General features: G+C 43.0%; 1 protein-coding gene across 1 annotated transcript in view; it reads right to left on the bottom strand.

The window, feature by feature from the left end:
• LOC115475155 (unconventional myosin-X-like) overlaps positions 1-13,442 on the bottom strand; it is a 290,858-nt gene that overhangs the window by 40,755 nt on the left and 236,661 nt on the right. The window contains exons 35-36 of the mRNA XM_030210896.1: positions 2,979-3,134; positions 635-733 (exon numbers count right to left, since the gene is read on the bottom strand). Of these exons, the coding sequence (XP_030066756.1) occupies positions 635-733; positions 2,979-3,134 (255 nt within the window). The remainder of the gene's footprint in view (positions 1-634; positions 734-2,978; positions 3,135-13,442) is intronic.

The raw sequence follows: 13,442 nt of genomic DNA, 5'->3' as shown, positions 1-13,442 counted from the left end.
TTCATACAGTTTAAGAAGAATCCTACATGTCATGTAGCAAGATAAGTGGTTAGAGAGTCACCTAAACAGCCACTAATTATTAAGACACTACAACATCAGCTGCTTAAATGGTTAGGGAACCTATAAAGAATGATATCGAGTGTGTATCAAGTCAAGCCAGGAACTGGAAACTAGAAGGGGAAAAGAGGCCTAGGAAGGTCAAGATTGACGTGGTCAAACAATTGAACAGACCCTCACTGAGCTAGATATCAATTGGTCAGAAGCAATTGATGAAACACAAGTGTGGAAGATGCATTTGTCTGCTTGATGCACCAACTGGCTCAAGAAGGCATAATAATAAATAATAAACTACTTTGATGTTGTTTTGATTGGCTGAAACCTTGCCTTTCTCCCATTTTTACAGTAGTCACACCTCCTTTTTACTCACTTACACTATCTCATCCACATTCCTTTCTACAGAAATGTAAGGCCTTTCTCACTAGGTTCCTGGGCATCTGTTTCTTTTGCTTCATGTATGCTTCCTCTTGTAGTAATCCAGTTTAGATCTTCTGTTTTTCGCTGTCAATACCTTGCATCTCCCTGTGTCTGATCTGGAAGACGTAATTCTCCTTCAATAGCCATCACAAAGACTTACCTGCTCGAACATGAAAGCAAACTCCACGCCTTCTTCTGGAACATTATCAACGTCCAGGTAACAGTAGAGCTTAAAATAGAGCTTCTTCTCATCTTCTTCCTTTTGATTTCTTACTCTGTGAAAAACAAAGTAGGACTCAGGAGGACATGGACTGTGGCCAGGAGAAGAAATGTGGAAAAGCTTGCTAACAAGACAAAGTAACATAATAATTTGTCATAATGTATCAGACCAAAGGTCTATCTAACCCAGTATCCCATTTTTAATAGTGGCCAATCCAGTTTCCAAATACCTGGGAGGATCCCAAAAAGTATCAAGATTCCATGCTACATACCCCTGAGAATAAGCAGTAGCTTTCCCTAGGTTTACCTCAATAATGGTTTATGGACTTTATCTCCAAGAATCTGTCTAAATCTTTTTTCAAACAGAGCCACATTAACTGTTTTTGCCACATCCTCCAGCAATGAGTCCCAGAGATGAACTACGCCCCTGCCCAACACAATGTTAATAACTTGATAAGGAGTTCTTGTTTCTCTCCCATGTCCTCCTACTAGTTGTTCACCCCATTGTCCTTCCCACTGTACCCCAAGTCTCATTCATCTGTAGGAATACAACTGACCATTGGCTGTTGGAAGTCCCAGGAGTATCCGTGGTACCTAGCCTAGCTCTGCTGCTGTCTTGTCCACCCTTTCAAGGGATGTGACTGTACTGCCTCTCAGTTAGTTGCTGAAACTTCCTCTTGCCTGGAGTGGTCACTGATCCAGAATCTCTCAGCTGCTATACGTCTCTTTGCCAGTAGTGCTGCAGCTTCAGGCACCTCTGTGTTTGGAAGGCTTACTGCTCTGGGTGCCTCTGTGCATATGGACCTTCCTCTACCTCTCATCCATGAAATTTAGCAATTTCCCACCCCTGTACTAATATTGCCTGGTTACCCACTGACCTATCATATTACAGTTGGCAACTTTTTCTTTCCTGTGCTGACAATTCAATCATAGCCCTTTCCCGTTCCCTGCTCAAGAGTTTATTCCAGCAAAAATAATCCTACATCTCCCCAAAACCTTGGGGATGGGGAGAGCTCATTTGCCTTCAGTATCTCCTACTGTTATTTTGGAAAAACCACATATCAATGTAGTAGCATGTATGTATGAATACATTTTCTCATGAGGAATGATCTTCAACTAATTTTCAATGGGGGCTGAATCCACATAAAGTTATTTATATCATTTGTCCAATTCACTTTAAGTGGAATTTTAGCCAAGTCTGCTCTGCAGTCCTAATCGTAAACAAATACAGTGAATGTAGTAATATGTTGACTTCTAATACTTAAAGCTTACCAGATAACACTGAACATCGCTGTTACCTAGTTAACTTTTGGCTTTGCCCCCAGAATACCTCAAAGGTTAATATATTCACCATCTGCAGCAGTACATCAGGTTTCATTAGGACTTGTATATGCCATCCTGGGAACAGCTGAAAGAGGGGCCTGTGTGGATATGACTTCCAGAGATGCATGTGAGAAACACTCATCTTCATTTCAAAAGGGTGATACTGAGAATTCAGGGGTCTCCAGATATTAAGTCAATATATTTACTAAGATGGTTCTGGGGATTCCAGGGTTATAATGAGACTATCACACAATTATTATTTTAATGGGAATGGTATGGGATTTGCATTACAAGACTTATGAGGAGAGACTTGCTGACCTGAACATGTATACCCTGGAGGAAAGGAGAAACAGGGGTGATATGATACAGACGTTCAAATATTTGAAAGGTGTTAATCCGCAAACAAACCTTTTCCATAGATGGGAAAGCAGTAGAACTAGAGGACATGAAATGAGGTTGAAGGGGGGCAGACTCAGGAAAAATGTCAGTTAGTATTTGAGAGTGGTGGATGCTTGGAATGCCCTCCCGCAGGAGGTGGTGGAGATGAAAACGGTAACAGAATTAAAAAATGCGTAGGATAAACATAACGGAATCCAGAAGGAATGGATCCTCAGAAGATTAGCGGAGATTGGGTAGCAGAGCCGGTAGTGGGAGGCGGGGCTAGTGCTGGACAGACTTCTATGGTCTGTGCCCTGAAAATAGCAGATACAAATCAAGGTCAGGTATACACATAAAGTAGCACATATAAGTTTATCTTGTTGGGCAGACTGGATGGACCGTACAGGTCTTTCTCTGCCGTCATCTACTATGTTACTATGAATGTCCCAAAATTTCAGGAGTCACTATTTCATCTTTGGATTCAGACTTGCAGTTCAAGTGCATATTTCCTATTTGGAATCAAACCTAAACAAATCCTCTACTCAGTTTAAGGAGCTGACAGAAAGAAGTACACCCGATACAACATTCCCATGTAATGAGTACCTCTCAAACTTGGCCAGGATGTCTGCAACAATCACTCTGCTCTCAATGGCCTTCTCCATGCATCTGCTGTGCTCAAAGAGGGCAAACATATTGTAGCTGTCTTCCATATTAAGTCCACGGATCAACTTCTCCACTACCTGCATTGACAGAAAGAAAGGCTGAAAATGAAACAGGCAAGGGGATGAAATACGAGTGACAAATTAAAGGCAATAAGAGAATTCCAAGAGCAGAGGAAGCCTATCTGGATAAGTTAATATTACTTTGCTGGGAGATTTGGGGGGTCTTTTACTAAAGCTTAGCTCGAGTTATCTGCAGCAGGGCCCATAGGAATAAAATGGGCCCTGCTGCAGATAACTTGAGCTAAGCTTTAGTAAAAGACCCCCTTGGTAATTTAAAGTTTGGGGAAAAAAGAGAATTTGTGGGTTTATGGATAAAATCTATTTCAAGTTTAAAAGCAACCATTATTTATTAGTTTGTTTAAATATTATAAAATTCTTTTGCTTTAGGTTAAACTTAGTAGTTATAGGCCTAGAACATTAAAAGGTAGGAGGTACTGGATTGCTTATGATCTAAAAATCTTTTCTGTTAGACTAAATTTAGTAGTTATAGTCCTAGAACATTCAAAGATAGGTATTAGGTTTGTTTCAGGGTCTAAACATTCCTTGGCCTTACTTTAGTTTGCTTTCTAACCCACCCTCCTAAACTCCCACTCACCACTCCCACTCACCTCAGAAACATCTCTTAATGCATACTCAGTTATCATATTAATTAGACAAGAGAGACACTTGTCACTACAGGGTATTTTCATCAGCAAGTAATGTAACCTAAATAAATTATTTCTAGTTCAGCGAGAAACAAATATAACATACAAGCATAAAATGTACCAAATAATCTTAAAGCCCTTTACATTAGTTTATGCATTCTTACTCCCTTAGCAACTTTAAATTACTAAACAACTTACCATTACTAATATGTAGACGGCAGTGAGATGGACGCTATTCAATCTCTTCTGTTGAGTGCTGTATGTATGATTATCTCCCAGTTGGTGAGAGATTGAATGTATGCACACAGTGCAAAGAGTTCCTGGCTCTCAGAAAACAAGTTTGATCTTTTGATGCTACTTGGAGAAGCTGAGGCAGAGGAGACCTAATAGAGAAGTCCTACCTCCAGTCTGGCAGCATCTGTGGATGCTGCCTTGGAAGAGAGAGGTCACCTGAAAGGAGAGCACTACAATGATAAGGCAGGAAGTGATCCTGCAGCCATGACCTGCCTAGTGGTTAAAGCACTGGGCTGACAACAAGGGAAGCCCGCTTCAAATCAGAGACGTAGCCAGACTCGGTACTTTGGATGGGCCCAGAGGTAAATTGGATGGGCCTTTCCATGCGCATGTGCCCCCTCCCCCCCCCCCCCAACCACACACCACAAATATCAATATCTTCCTGGAGATATTTTTTAAGAACATACATTTTTTTTCACCTACTCATCTTGTCCTTCTCCTCTGTGGCGTCCCGGCATCTGCGCTCCTGTCTCTGAACTACGTCCCTCCCCAATGTCGGTACAGGCGTCCTTGGCGCCTGCAGCGATTCATTCATGGCTTCTATCTGCCATGTTCAGTCCTCGCTGACATCATTGCCTGTTTCCTGTCTCGTGGAATGCTGCAGATGGAAGCCTGTGGGGCCAGTGCAAGCAGCAACAATGATTCGCTGCAGGCACCGAGGATACCTGTACCAACACCGTGGAAAGAAGGGGTTCAGATGCCAGAGTGCAGATGCCGGGATGCCAAGGAGGAGAGGGAGGAAGAGAGCAGTGTGGCGCTGTAGCTGGGTGGGCCTGAACCAAGATTAGGTGGGCCTGTGCCCACCCAGGCCCACCCATTGCTATGCCACTGCTTCAAATCCTTGGGCAAGTCATTTAACTCTCAGATTGTAAGCCCTCCGGGGAAAAGGAAATACCCAATGTACCTGAATAGAACTCACCTTGAGTTACTACAGAAATAGGTGTGAGATAAATTCAACCTGCCTGATATTCAGCGCTATTTAACCGGCCAGGAACGGCTCTTGGCTTGTTAAATAGCGCTTAGCCGACTATTTCCCGCTAAATATTCCATCAGCGCTTAGTGGATAACTGGCTATATTGCCCTAAATATCTGGCTATCCACTAATATGCAGTGCATTGCTGGCTAAGTTTGGCAGCCAAATTGGGCCGCAGAAATAGCAGGCCTATCTTTGGCTGTTTTAAACTTAACTGGTCAGCGCTGAATGTGAAGAAACTGTGTGTTTTAAGCCTGTAAAATGTATTGGATATTTTCCTGTTTAATTATGTCTGAAGTGTATTTCTCCTGTTTGGCCAGAAGATGGTGCATGTTTATGATTAAAGCTGCTACACAGGACTGACTTCTCTTTCTTTTATTTGGCACACACAGATAATAGGAAGTGCCTTGCAGTGATGTAACCAGTTTTTATTTGAAACTTGATTGTTCTGGGCTTTGATTGGCCTGGAGTTTTGAAAGTTACCCAGCAGATGCTGGCTGTTACTTCAGTCTTAGCCAGGAAGAAAGAGAGACAGAGAATGGAAAATAAAAATGAGGACGTTATAATGCCTTTGTATTGCTCCATGGTGCGACTGCACCTTGAATATTGTGTTAAATTCTGGTCACCGCATCTCAAAAACAGATATAGTGGAATTAGAAAAGGTACAGAGAAGGGTGGTGAAAATGATAAAGGGGATAGGACGACTTCCCTATGAGGAAAGGTTAAAGCATCTAGGGCTCTTCAGCTTGGAGAAGAGACAGTTGAGGGGAGATATGATAGAGGTCTATAAAATAACGAGTGGAGTGGAATGGGTAGACGTGAAGTGTCTGTTTACTCTTTCCAAAAATACTAGGACTAGGGGGCATGCGATGAAGCTAAAAAGTAGTACATTTAAAATGAACTGAAGAAAAGCTTTCTTCACTCAATGTGTAATTAAACTCTGGAATTTGTTGCCAGAGAATGTGGTAAAGGCGGTTAGCTTAGCAGAGTTTTAAAAAGGTTTGGATGGCTTCCTAAAGTAAAAGTCCATAGGCCATTATTAAATTGGACTTGGGGAAAATCCACTATTTCTGGGATAAGCAGTATAAAATGTTTTGTACTTTTTTGGGATCTTGCCAGGTATTTGTGACCTAGATTGCCCATTGTTGGAAACAGGATGCTGGGCTTGAAGGACCTTTGGTCTGTCCCAGTATGGCAATACTTATGTATTTATGTACTCTTTGCTGAGGCTATGTGAATTATATGTCCTGATCTTCCCAGGTACTGTTTAGACAGTATATAGATGTTTAGTTAGTGTTATAATTGATCCATATTTCAGTTATTGTTTGCCAATTGCACTTTTTTGTCCAATGTTCCAAGTTCTGAGAATAAACACAATTGTTTGTTCGTTCTGCTTGTCTGGACTGATAGAGAACCCTGGTGGTTTGTGTGTTGGGTTTGTGAGTGATTTCTGGGAACTGTGGGACCACTGGGAGTGTGGCTCCATTAACCTAGAAATCACTGGGAATAACTGGAGAGCAGAAGACTCGTCCACAGGCAGTTGTGACCCAGTTGGTGGGAGGAGGGTGCTAGTGTAGAGCACAAGCAGCTAATGCAGGTGGGACTTGAGCTGTGCTGGGGATAGACCCTCTCAGTGGCCATGGGGTAACCCCAGGTGGGTGGCTAGGAGTTTTGTGTTAATCGACTTGGCCAATTAAGTTTAAACCGGTCAAAAATAAAATATATATTCAGTGCTGGTCACCAGAAACGGCCTGGCATATTGAATATCTGGACTCCCGTAGTCTGAATATTAGGCCTGATATCTTCTGGACATCCCTTGTTTTCATTCAGTGAGGCTTGAGGAATTGCAGGTCTTAAATCATGGGACTCTTGGCCCCATACGATGAGGAGTATTAAAAGGCTAATGGTTTATTTTATTTTTCAATCTTTTTTATTCAAATTGGCAAATCATTCAGAGTTTAACAACATCTCCGATTTTACAATTCGTGTCTGGGAATACAACCATAGTATGTACATTTCCTTTTTTCCAAGCCGTTTTTCCCCCTTTTTAACATTATTTAACAGTATTGCCATTTTCTTCCCCCCCCCTTCCCCCCCCCTTTTCCCCCCTCCCTTTGCCTTCCCCCCCTTTTCCTTTCTTTTCAATGACTTCCTCATTAAACCTTCACATCAACAACATTCTGATCTGATCTATTCTACTTCTCCTTTAATAGATATGTCCTCTTAATTGTCTTTAACTGTTCAAATGTTCAAAAGATGACTTCGGGCTGCTGGGGTTAGTGTCAACCAAAAGGGAGTCCAACATTTTTGAAATTTCTTTCCTGTTTCTGAGTCTAGGTCATGGATTCCCTGCCGTTCTACTCTCAGCAAGTGCAATAGCTTGCTTCTCCATTGTTGTCTTGTGGGTGTTTTAGTTGAGATCCATTCTGACAAAATGACTTGTTTAGCTACAATGGTCGATTTAAGTACAAATTCTTTGAGCCCCCCTGGGCTAGGTGTGCTCAACCTCGGTTGTCCAAACAGCAAGGTCACCTCACACCTCCAAGTCGTGTTCCATAACTGTGAGACATACGTTGTAATGCTCCTCCAGAATGTCAGAACGCTCCGGCAGGCCCAGAACATGTGTCCTAGTGTCGCTCCTTCTTTTCCGCATTTCGGGCATGAGCCCCATGGAGACACACCCATATGGAATGCTCTTCGAGGAGCTATGTATAGTCTCAATGCAAATTTATACTGTAATTCCCAATGGTTTGCTACTTTAGATAGTTGTCTGATGGATAGGATGTGTGTTTGTAACTGTGAAGCTTGTATCATGATCGGTAGATCTTTACTCCATTGCTCTGCCAATCCTTTATAATCCAGTTCCTCTACAGTATCACGGATATGCCGATGATGAAAAGCGAGTGGGACTTTTTGCTGTGCTTCCATCGAAAAGGCAGATGCCAGTTCCTCCTGGGCGTCTTCTGCTAACCACTCCCATGGCAAGGTATTCACATAATGTTTGAGCTGCTTATAATGAAATTCATCTGTTACTGCAAGACCAAATTCTTTCTGCAGTTCCGCAAACGGCTTTATCTTGCCCTCCCGATTGAGCACCTGCATTAGGTATATCATTCCTTTACTTTTCCACCTGTGGAACACCGCGTACATGTTTCCAGGTGCAAAACCTCTATTTCCACATATGGATCTAAATGGAGTCACTCTTGCTGAGAACTTGTGTAACCGGCATATCCAGTGCCATGTAGCTTTGGCTGACGGCATTATCCATGAGTACTTTAATACTTCAGGTATTGGACCACCTCCCACGTGAAGATGATTTGTAAAATGGTGCTCTGGTGCCACTTGTAACTCCAAACTTGTATTGGAAAAGTCCTCTGTGCCTCGGAACCAGTCGTTAATGTGACGCATTCCACAAGCCACTGTCATATGTCGTATACTCAGTAGTCCCAGTCCTCCATATTCCACTGGGGTTATTAATGTGGATATAGGCAAACGTGCCCTTCTCCCCTGCCAGAGGAATTTCTGCAATGCCTTGTCCAAGGTCTTTTCGTCTTTTTTCTTTAGGTAGAGTGGGATAGTTTGGAATACATACAGCCATTTAGGTACTATAGTCATATTGTACAGGGCAATCCGTCCTAAGAGTGTTATAGGCAGTGATCTCCACATAGCCAACCTCTCCTCAGTCTCTTTTAGTAACCTCCTAACGTTCTCTTTATAGAGCTGTCCCAGATCTGCAGGTAATTTAATTCCTAGATATGTGATTGGTCCTTGAGTCCACGTAAGGTGTTGCGGGCCTCTCCAAGTTCCCACTACTCCTGCATTGACTGGTAAAATGTGTGATTTAGCATAATTTAGCCTAAACCCTGAATACTCTCCAAACCTCTCTATCCTGTTCAGTACCGCTTCTAAAGAACGCTTGGGGTTGGTTAGCGATAGCAGCAGGTCATCTGCGTATGCATACATTTTCAGCTGTTGACCTGTCACCTCTATTCCCTGTATTTCTTTGTCTTGCATTAATTGTTTCAGTAGTGGTTCCAGTGCTAGCACGAACAGCAGTGGTGATAGAGGGCATCCCTGCCTGGTGCCTCTTTGTATGGGAAATTCTTTCTCCCTCTGTCCATTGACAATCACACTGGCTCTGGGGTCTGTGTATAGAGTTTTTATTGCTTTGGCGAACCACCCTGTTATGCCCACCGTTGCTAAAACCTGAAATAGGTATGCCCAACTTACTTGGTCAAACGCTTTTTCAGCGTCCAGACTTACTACCCAGGCTGGGATATCTCCAGTTTTACATGCTGCCATCGCTAGCAGTAGTTTCCTCACATTGTGGCCCGCCCTCCGGTTTCTGATAAACCCAACCTGCTCCGGCCCAACAATATCAGGCAAACATGTCGCCAGGCGTTCTGCCATGATTTTTGCCAGTAGTTTTATTTCAACATTTAATAATGATATTGGTCTATACGACCCTGGTCTCTCTGGTGATTTTCCTGTTTTTGGAATTAGTGTTATTAGGGCTGTGTTAGCAAAATCTGGGAAGCGGCCTTCGTGAATCACCTCTTCAAAGTACTTATTAAGTGTGTCAAGGCTTCAGTAGGCAGTAATTTGTAGTATTCCCCTGGGAGTCCGTCCGGACCTGGGGCTGAGCGCAGCTTCTGTGTCCTGATTGCCTTTTGCAATTCTTTTAAGGTCAAAGGCACATTGAGGTCTTCTATTTGCTGGTCTTGCATTTTTGGGAGCCTAGAATTTTGCAGATAGTTTAAAAGTTCCTCCCCTTGCACACTCTCTTGGCTCTTATATAGCGTGGTGAAGTATTCTGTAAAAATTTGACCTATCTGTTTATGGTCAGTAGTCATTTTATCTGACTTGTCTCTTAATGTGGTCACTGCTCTGGGGCCTCCTTGGTTTTTGATTATGTTTGCCAGTAATCTCCCTGTTTTGTTGCCAAACTTGTGCAATTTGTATTTAAAGAACAGTGCTGACCTACTCTCTTTCTCATGCAATAACGAGTTGAGTGTTATTTGTGTTGATTTTAAAGTATCCAGGGTATCTTTTGTCGGCCTTCGTGCATGTTCTCTCTGTGCTTTTTTGAGTTTTTCTTCTAGCCTCATAATTCCTGCTGTTCTGCGTTTGTTCTGCTTGCTGCTATATGCAATAATGTCCCCTCTAAGGACGGCTTTGGAGGCCGTCCAGAATAGAGTAGGCTGCGCTTGTGCGTGTGCAATATTATTCTTTGTGTAATCTTCCCATCTGCCTGCGAGGTATTTTGCAAATTTTGGGTCTGCATATAAGTGTGTTGGAAATCTCCATCCCCTCCCCCTTTCATTGCCTGTGTGTGTCTCAATCTCCACCCACACAAAAGCATGGTCCGATATTTCTTCTGGGCCTATTTCTGCTTTTACCATCTGTGGAAAGGCCGTTCGTTCTACTAGTATGTAATCTAGACGGGATTGCGAGCCATGTGCTCTTGAACGGTGTGTGTATTCTTTGTCTAAGGGGTGAAACGTTCTCCAGATGTCGATTAAATTGAGTTCCCGTGCAAATAAGGCCATCTCTTTAGCCCTTTTCCCCAACTGGTGTGTCGAGGATCTGTTTGAGCAGTCTATCTGGGGATCTAGTACCAGATTAAAATCTCCTACCACTACCAGCTTCTCTTTTCCTTCTGTGTTGCATTTACCTATTAAGGTCCTTAGGAAATTCGGCTCGTAGTTGTTTGGGCCATATAAGGCCACTAACCTGATTTCCAGGCCTGGCAGCCATACTTTTATTATGATGTATCTCCCATCTTTCCCAGTGGTCAGTAGGGTCGCTCTATATGTTAATCCCTTACGAAAAAGTATTGCTATCCCTCCCTTTTTCCCTCGGGCAGGCACCGCAAAAACTTCCCCCACCCATAGCCTTTTCAGTTTTTTGTGTTCCATGTCACTGAGGTGGGTCTCTTGGAGACATGCTATGTCTGCTTGCTGTCTTTTTAGGGCAGTTAGTATTTTTGCCCGCTTGATTGGGGAGCTGACCCCTCCTATATTCCATGTTATTATTTTAACTGGCATGTTGCTTGCCCTGAGGGGTTTTTATATACAGTTCTCTTTCCTCTTTTCTGTTGCTCTGTCTATTACTTTCTTGTTGTGATGTGTGAAGGCATATTCCTATCTCCCCTATCTCCCTCCCTTCCCTTCCCTTTTCCCCCCTTAGATTCCCTGGCTCCATCTTCTGTATCTTGAAGATGGAATGTGGAGATCACTTGCGCCCATGAGTCCATGCCCTTGTATCCCATATTTAGAGCACTTACTTTTAGTCTCACATCCCCAAGCCAGGTTGTACCTCACTCAGCATTGATTAGTCCAGCTTCTCGCACTGCCGCTGATGCCGCTGCTACTTCCTTGAATGATTTCCATTGGCCTCCGATTAGGATCCTCAACGTGGCTGGAAACCTCAGTGAGAACCGTATATCCTTTTTTGCTAGGGCTGCACATATCGGGTGAAATTGGCGCCTCTGTTGTTGCACTTCAGTTGAAAAATCTTGAAAAATTAAAACTTTAGTCCCCTCGTGCTTTAATGAATCTCGACATATACGAAAGCCCTGCAGGATCTCCATCTTGTGTCGATAATTGAAGATTCTGGCCACTATCACTCTCGGTCTTGTATTATCTTCTGACTTCCGCCCAACTCTGTGTGCTCTTTCAATTATTAGTGGGCCTATGGCATCTGTGAGCGCCAGCTCTTTTGCAAGCCAGTCTTCGAGCCAACACGCTAAGTTCCGTTCCGGAACCTTCTCTGTTAATCCAACAATTCTTATGTTGTTCCTTCTGGAATGATTTTCCAACTCCTCCAATTTTTCGTGGCTCTCTTTTAGCTGCTTTGTGAGGTTTGCTATCTCAGGGCTGTAGCCTCTGCTGTCGTCTTCGAGGGCCGCCACACGGGTCTCCAAATCTCCCACTCTCGTCCCTATACCATCTGACTGCGCGGCTAGGGTCTCTAACTTTTGCTCCATCTCCGCCCATTTGGGATCCCAAGCCCTTGCCACTGCTGCCGTGAGCTGTAGGAGTTGCGCTTCTGAAAATCCTCCGGGTTGTATTGCGTCCGCCTCCGCCATTTTGGTTTGTTCGGGGCTGTCCGTCTTCGTTTTCTCTGTCTTCTCTTTCTTTGATGTTCTTTGTGCCATCGCCCCAGATGTGTTCCTCAGGTATCTATCCATATGCGGGGTTATTTTCCTTTTCAATATTAGGTCTGGGTTTGCGAGAAATCGTCGATTATCGGGCATGGGTCTCGGAGCTCCAGCAATTCGCTGCTGTTCAGCTCATGTCTCGCGTGATCTCCCAAAAAAAGGCTAATGGTTTAAAAGAAATGTTTGAAAACCTATGTATTCTAGTGAACTATTGGTCTTATATAATATTTATGATTATAATTGATGACTTATATACCCAGTTGAAGACAATATATATGTTTATGTTTTCATGTCTTGAACTGTTTATTTTGTATGATTTATGAATGTTATGTGTGTATACATTGCACCTTGCCCTGAATTATAGATGGTGGAGCTATACATTTTTAAATAAATAAAATTTTCTCACACTGAGGATGGGGCTTCTGCCCAGCAGGGAAGGGTTAGGATGGCTGTTTTACCTGCAGATTTGATCATTAGGCATATAAAAGCCTGGATGCCTAGTGGGTATGAGAATCACTTGATCACTTGGTGCAAAGATGGTGGACCTCATGTTTCACCTAGAAAATAAGATTTTGGCTGGTGCTGGGGGAGAGCTGACTGTCTTTAGCACCAACAACACAGTAATGTGTGGGGGCAAAGTTTTAAGGTGTGCTAGCAATTTTAGCGCATGCTAAAAATTAGCACGCGCCAACTGTGTAGACGCCCATAAGAATATAAAGCATCTACACGGTTAGCACGCGCTAAAAAAGCTAACACGCCTCTAGCGTGACTTAGTAAACAGGGTCCTTAGGGTCTTAGGTAGAAAGTTAAAATCCAGAACCACCAGGGTGATATTCTCAAAACTGATCCCCAGTCCCCACCCATGACCCAAGAGGCAGGCAGAGCTCTAGAGTCTCAGTCTGTGGATGAAATGATGGTGCAGAAAAGAGAGATTTATATTTGTTAGAAACTGGGCAATGTTCTGCAGAACGGTGAGCCTATTTTTATAATTTTATACAGAACTTATAGCCCGCAAATACCAATATAGTTCAATGCGGGTTACAAATAAAAGAGTGAACACAATGTTCAGATAATACAATTCATTACAAACAACTCAATTAAAAGAATCCACCACATGTTTCTTAAATAAAAAAGTCTTAAGCGACCTCCGAAAAGTGTTAAAATCACTGCTTGCCCTAAGTCCCAACGGCAAAAAGTTCTAAAAAATAGGGCCCTGATAAGAAAGACAGGATGACAGAAATCTAGTAAACCTG

Source organism: Microcaecilia unicolor, chromosome 7, assembly GCF_901765095.1.
Source record: "Microcaecilia unicolor chromosome 7, aMicUni1.1, whole genome shotgun sequence".
NCBI classification, from domain to species: domain Eukaryota; kingdom Metazoa; phylum Chordata; class Amphibia; order Gymnophiona; family Siphonopidae; genus Microcaecilia; species Microcaecilia unicolor.
This window is presented reverse-complemented; position numbering and strand designations above follow the sequence as displayed.